This window comes from Myotis myotis, unplaced genomic scaffold (assembly GCF_014108235.1).
Source record: "Myotis myotis isolate mMyoMyo1 unplaced genomic scaffold, mMyoMyo1.p scaffold_m19_p_6, whole genome shotgun sequence".
Classification (NCBI taxonomy): domain Eukaryota; kingdom Metazoa; phylum Chordata; class Mammalia; order Chiroptera; family Vespertilionidae; genus Myotis; species Myotis myotis.
The window spans coordinates 49096245-49102765 of NW_023416368.1; the positions used below are offsets into that span (position 1 = coordinate 49096245).

General features: G+C 50.5%; 1 protein-coding gene across 2 annotated transcripts in view; it reads right to left on the reverse strand.

Annotated features, from left to right (window-relative positions):
- SETD7 (SET domain containing 7, histone lysine methyltransferase) overlaps positions 1 to 6138 on the reverse strand; it is a 47657-nt gene extending 41519 nt beyond the window's left edge. For both annotated transcript variants that reach the window (XM_036314657.1, XM_036314655.1), the window contains exon 1: positions 5714 to 6138. In XM_036314657.1, coding sequence (XP_036170550.1) covers positions 5714 to 5753 — 40 coding nt within the window. In that variant the 5' untranslated portion in view covers positions 5754 to 6138. The remainder of the gene's footprint in view (positions 1 to 5713) is intronic.
- Between the last annotated feature and the right edge of the window lie 383 nt (positions 6139 to 6521).

The following is a 6521-nucleotide window of genomic DNA, read 5'->3' on the forward strand; positions in this document are numbered from 1 at the left end:
TCAGTCCATTGCAGGACCCCTTGTTGGCCTGCTTGCTGTTTTCTTCCAAAAGGAGGAGATGTGATCAATGAACGGGATCAATGAATAGGAGCTAGATATTAAGGGTTGTCAACATTCAAGACTTCCTCCCTGGATGTTTAATAGCCAGAAATTGTTGTCCTCGCTGTAGAACTTAATCTATAAAACAGCAACAGCAGCAAAGAAACTTTCCAAAGAAAGGAAAGGACTAGTGGGTTGCTGCGCCTCACCTCTCCTTTCAATGTCAGTGGTAGAGGAGCCTCTGGAAAGAGTCTTGTTCGGATGCCATCGGGACAATAGAGCAGGTCATAGTTGTCTTGTTGGTGATAATCAGTTTAATGGAGAGGAAACTGATACACAAAGAAGGAAAAGTTTGTGTTCCTTACTTTGCATTTGGCATGGGGTTATGTGCTTTCCTGCTGCCTAAACTGAACCTCACGTCAATTTCCCAAGTGCCCATTGTAGATGAGGAAGCCAATGCTGTGTGGCTTGCCCAGAAGCACATTAACTGCTCTGAATGTGCTCCCGAATGCTGAGTGCCGCTTTCCCAAGTCTTCCCATTCCCTTTCTCTCTGGATAAGGGAAACTAGCAGAACCCCCCTGCTTCCCTGCAGATGGTGGAAGCAGGTACCTCTAAACAGGTAGGTATGCCCAGGTCCCAGGTCCCAGGTCCAGCAGGGGAAGGGCGTTTGTAGGGAAGATAGTCCTTGTAGAGCCACCAGGACTTGCAACAGCATATCCCGGTGGCAAATTCCTACCCCTCCCAAGTGTTACCTCACTCAAAGAGAAACACTAGTCCTCCTTGCTCTGAGTGAGGCCAATTTCTGAAATGCACCAAGTCAACCAACAGCCTTCCAGGCCGGTTCCCACTAAACGGAGGCCGAAGAGCAGGCCAGACAACAAGGGAGAGTCACTGGGATGACTGCTCCGTGTAGATAATGCCGTCCCAGCGCCTGTGCGGCCTGTCGTCCGCAGCGCGATTTAAAATATTTGTAGAAGTTACAGAAAGGGGAGAAATGCGAACAGTCTCACAGTCTACTTTTTTAGTTTGTTCTAGTGATCACTCTCTACTGAATGGATAGAAAGTGAGATTTTTTTCCCCTGTGAGTTATCTCTGAGCTTTCTCCTTATCCTGATGAGAGCCAGGCCTGTCTGTGTTCTGTGCAGTGATGGTACATCATGTGGGCCAGGCACACTCCCTCCACATCAGATACTGGGCTGCTTCCCGCCTCAGGCTCACTCACAGATCTGAAAGTGTGGTGTGTGTGTGTGTGTGTGTGTGTGTGTGTGTGTGTGTTTCCCTAAGAACAAGAGACTCTTCCATGCATTCTTGGTTTTGTAGACTAGAACTGCTGACACAAAAAAATAATAATAAAAGGCAAGCTTATTCTATTCAGTGCAAAGAACATTGCCCTCATGATGATGCATTTACCCTGGTTGTTGAAACATAATGTGATTTTTGAGAGTAATTCTTTACCAGAGCTCAATTGTCAGTCGTGAGGGTCATAATATTAAAGCATGGCCACAGGGAGAGGGGGCTGGTACATGGAGCCCACATTTTTCCTAAGCCTAGAGCATGAGCATGAGAGACAGGCATGAGATGTTAGGGGGACAGTTAACATATTCTTGATGTTTTGAGGGGCTTAAGGCAGTGCAACACTGAGATGCTTGTTTTCCTTCTGGCTCCTTAGTTCTGGGGATTCTGTTTTTACCCTTTTTGATTTCTATATGTTTCCAGGCCTTTCCATTCTTTCCTGCCCTCAGAAGTGCACATAGAGACTACTGCAAACAGCCCTGTAGATGATGGCCCGCCTGTCATCAGTGCCTTCTCATCTTCTCAGAGCAGAGCTCTGGGCCTGGCATTCCCAGCTCCAAAGAGCCCCCACGGCTTCCCATGGCTTCCAGCTCAGTCCACGCCCGTGGCCTGTGACACAGCCACCTTTCCTGTCTTACGCTCTGCTTTTGGCTTGGGCCCTCTGTTACAGCAGAAGCAACTGATTTGTCTCTGGAGGTGCCTGCATAATCCCACCCCTCTATGTCTTTACTCACAAAGTCCCTGCTCAACTGGACTCAACCACACAACCACCTCTCTGGGAGCTCTTTCCCCTCCATCTCCTTCCCGGAGCCGGAAGTAATATTTACTTCCTCTCAACCACCGTAATTCATCTGTTTAGATATATTTATTTGAGATTATATCAGGAACCACATTGTATTCATCTTTTTTCTGTGGGTAGGCAAAGACATAGATATAATAATAAATATATCTGTTTCCAAAGTTCAACCTCCCTTCTCACTGAACCAGTGAGTCTCAACGAGTTTTTACAAATCCACAGCAGGAGCTCAGGGGGAGGTCTCTGGCCTCCGAGGCCCTGCTGCTGCCTTCCCAGAGGAGCACAGCAGGGCAGGTATACAGACCCACAGAGATACTCCACCACCCAGGTCCCCTCGGGAATTCACCCCCTGGGAGCTCAGAACTTCAGAGCCATGGTTCTGCCGTGACAGAGAACTAAAATGTATATGATGTGACAAAAGACATTTCAAGTCCCGAACAGACCAATTTGTTCCCCAGAATAAATTTCTTCAGAGGAAGAAAAAGGATGTCTGTTGCAGAGTTAAGTTAAATTCTCCTTCCCCAAATACTTCTTTTCCCCTGAATGTCACTAAACCCCATCAAAAGCAGCCTAAAGAGTTACCACTGACAGAGTGATACTGACATAATATTTAACTGTTGCTTCCAGGCTCAGTTCCCAAGTATTTCGTACATTTGATGACTCATTAGAAGTAAAAAATACGAAAAATGTAGCAAGATAGTCGGGTACAGCGAAGAGGGGTTCTGGAGGTCCAAGCCTGTCTCGAACCCCTCTGGGTGGCTTGGACTAATTCTTAACTTCTCTATGCCTCAGTTTCCTCTTCTGTAAAATTCAGATAATATTAGTACCCACCTCGTGAGACTGAGTATGTGTGTGTGTGAAACATTCAGCACAGAACCTGCACAGAATAAGAACTAAACAATGATAGCAATAATAATGATAATAATGATAGCTAAGGCAATGAAACTACTGAGAACAGAGGCTTTGTATATGGAGGGGTAGGTTAGTTGGTACTTGAATACTAAGATATTCAGACTAGCTTTATACTAGTCCTCCCTGCAAGTGCTAGACGTTAAGTAAAGACTATCACAGATGCCACTAATAAGGCCAAGCATGGCTGGAGAGAAGCCTCCTGGTGCAACGTCCTGTGTGTACACCTGTGTACTCTGTGTGAGTTTGAGCCTTAGATGCCTCTAAGGACTTTTAAAGATTCTGTGTTACTCTGTTTAGTGTTAGGCCCAACTGAGTGATCATGTGCCCTGGATTGCCCCAAATGTTCACGTGGTCCCAGCCTAAGTATATACATATAAAAGTTTCAGGGATAAACATTATCATTCCTCTGTATTCACTACAAAGTGATCACCCTCCAAAGCCTAATTACTATCTATCACCATACAATTGACCCTCCCCCCATCCCTGTGCGAGTGCACACACACACACACACACTTTCTCACCCTCCAGTAACCACTGATCTGTTCTCTGTAGCTGTGAGTTTGTTTTTGTTTTACCAGCATAAGTATTAAACCCCTCTCATTCTCAAGCATTTCCTGATTTTGGAGAATAATGTGTATGGTCACCCTATTAAACAGAACCTTCCTCGTTTAGATAAAGAACATTCTCTGTTTCTATGAATTGCACAGGCTCATAAACAACATTGGTATATTTCTAAAGTTGCTTGTTCACAAGGAGCCTGGGGACCACGAACTTAGATTTCTAGACAGCTTCAAAGGAGAAAGTTGTTTAAGCGCTGCCCATGACCAAGGGTTTGCATTAAAATTTTACAAGCACAAGTAAAAGTAAACTTTGAAGAATGAGAGTAAGCCCTAACAAGAGCATTTTTTTTCGTTTATCTTTCATAACAGGAAGGCACAAGAAATCAATAACTTAAGTTGTAAGAAGGCTTCCAATGGATGGACTCAATGTCTTTGGCCCCATTGAGGCCCAACACAGGCCTTGCTTATCAGAGAGATAAAGAGATAAAGTTCATGATATTGTGAAATTAAAACAATAAACACCCTTTGAAGCTGGTAAAGAAATATGTCTTAAAAAAAAGAAATATGTTTTAATAGTTACATTACAATGGATACCTTTTAGAGATTTCAGAAATATTATTCTAATCTCATCCCAAGACCTCTGGAGCACTGCAAAAGGAGTCAATTATGTTTTATGAAAACAAAAAAAAATGGAGTTCTCCCAATCTATAATAATTAAAGCAAATATGCTAATTGGACCAACATCCTTCTGGGCTGATGCTGGGGCAGCCAGGGCCAAGCCCCTTGCACGATTTCGTGCATCGGGCCTCTAGTGCAGCAATAACTATGTATCTTTATGCATTTGTATGGTATTGCCACTTTTTCTTTTCCATTTATGAGAATTTGTTTAAACAAATGAGATAGAAACCCCATTCAACCAAAAACTAAAAATTATGTACTTAGATGCTTAGTTTAAAATATTCTGGGTTCTAAAGTTTTACAAATAAGTATACTGCATATGTATGAATGAAAAATATTTTTAAAATAAAAAACATATCCTGGAATTATACCACACAGCATTACAAAACATCACGACGTACTGGCGGGGTAGAATCAAATAAATAAATACGCCCAAGAGTATCTATCTTCTAGTATTCACTGTTACAAAATCCTGACATCTCATGATACAAACAACGAGATTGTATAACGTCCCCACCTCGCTTTTTAGACCTAGCAAAAGAAAAAAAAAAAAAAGAGGTGGAGAAACTCAGCAAAACAAAGTGGCGAGAAAAGTCGGGGAGGGGCGCTAGCAGAGAAGGGGCGGAGAAATTCGACACCGAGGCGGTGATATCACCCACAGCCAACTGCACGGAATTCAGAAAGTTAAGTGTCACCCAGCAATTTGGGTCCGGGCTCGCGGCGCGCCCGCACAGCGTGGCGGCGGCGGCACCGCTCGGAAGCAGGAAGGGGGAGGGGGCGGTGTGACTGAGTTCGCTCGGGGACAGCGAGGGGAGGGCCACCGCCTCCCGGTCGGCGCGCGTTCCAGCCCCGGGTCGGGAGCGTCGTCCCTCGCCTGGCAATGATTTCATCTTTTCAGAACAGCCGCCCGGGCCGCGGCTGCCACGTGCCTGGGTCGGCCCAGTGCGCTGCGCCCGCCGACCGACCCGGACGCGGTCGCGGTGGCGGTCGCGGTCCCCGCGGCGAGCAGAAGGAAAGGGCTGGCGGCTGGAGAGGGGCTCGGGGTCGCCACACCGAGCCGGGGCATGGCTCCGCGGAGACCGCGGGTCTCAGGGGTCTGTCGCCTTGCGCACCCTACCTTCCATCCCCGAAAGGGCTAAGGCCAGAGTGCGGGGCACCGCTCGCAACTCCGAGGATGGGCTGCGGGCTGCGGGCTGCGGGAGGGAGCAGCCGTGCTCTCCCGGGAGCCCGGCCCGGCCGCGCGGGTTCCCGGCCTGCGCCCCGCCGCGCAGTGCGCGCTCCCGGCGGCGTGGCGGTGGCTGTCCGCCCCTGCCGGAGCCGTGCCGCCGGCCACCCGCGTAGGGGACAGCGGCGGTCACGCGGGTCACCCGCCACTCCTTCCGCGTTCCGAGCCCTCGGCGCCGCCTCCCCTCGACCCCAGAGAAATGCTGGTACCTTCCACCGCCTCCTCCACCATCTCGTCGTCGCTATCCATGGCGGCTGGGGACTCTGCCCAGCTCGGGGCCGCGCGGCTGCCTCCCGTCCCTCCGGGTGCTCGGGCGGCTGGGCGAGCGCTGGGGCTGAACCCTGCGAGTTTGGAGGAGGAGGAGGAGGAGGAAGAGGAGGAGCACTCGGGGCTGGCTCGCACTGCCTCCCCCTACAGCCCTTTCGATTCCTTGGCCTTCAGCTGCCGCTGCCGCTGCCGCAGCCGTCCCTCCTCCCTTCGCCCACTTGCCCCTCGCCTCCGAGGCTCCGGGGTGCCGCCGTGGCCTTCGCCGCCGCAACTTTCTCCAGCAATAACCCCTCTTTGTTAGCGAGCAGCTGATCCGCTGACATCACCCGGCGCCGGTGCGCTCCCTCCCGCGCTGATTGACAGTTCCCTGTCCCTTCCCAGAAGTAAGGCTCCTTCGAACGAAAGGCGCTCCGGGTCCGCGCGGTCTCTGCGCCCCAGCCAAGCAGCCCCCCGCCCCAGCAGGGTTTCTCCTCGGCGTCTCCGCGTCCCCGTGCGCTCCGGGCGCGCCACGCGGTCCCGGGCGTCGAGGGGGGCTCGCGGGCACTCGGCTCCGCACTCGCGGCCTCCAGCTGTGCGGGGACACAGGGAAGTTCGCCGTGCGGTGCCTGCCAGCAACCCCCACCCGCGACAGACTCCAAAGAGCGAGGGACGCTCCGGCGCCTCGACTTCCTCTCGCCCACGTCCCCACTTCACCCCGTTTGCCACCCGGAGCGGCACGAGTGCAGCACGCACAGGAGCGCAGGTGCTCGC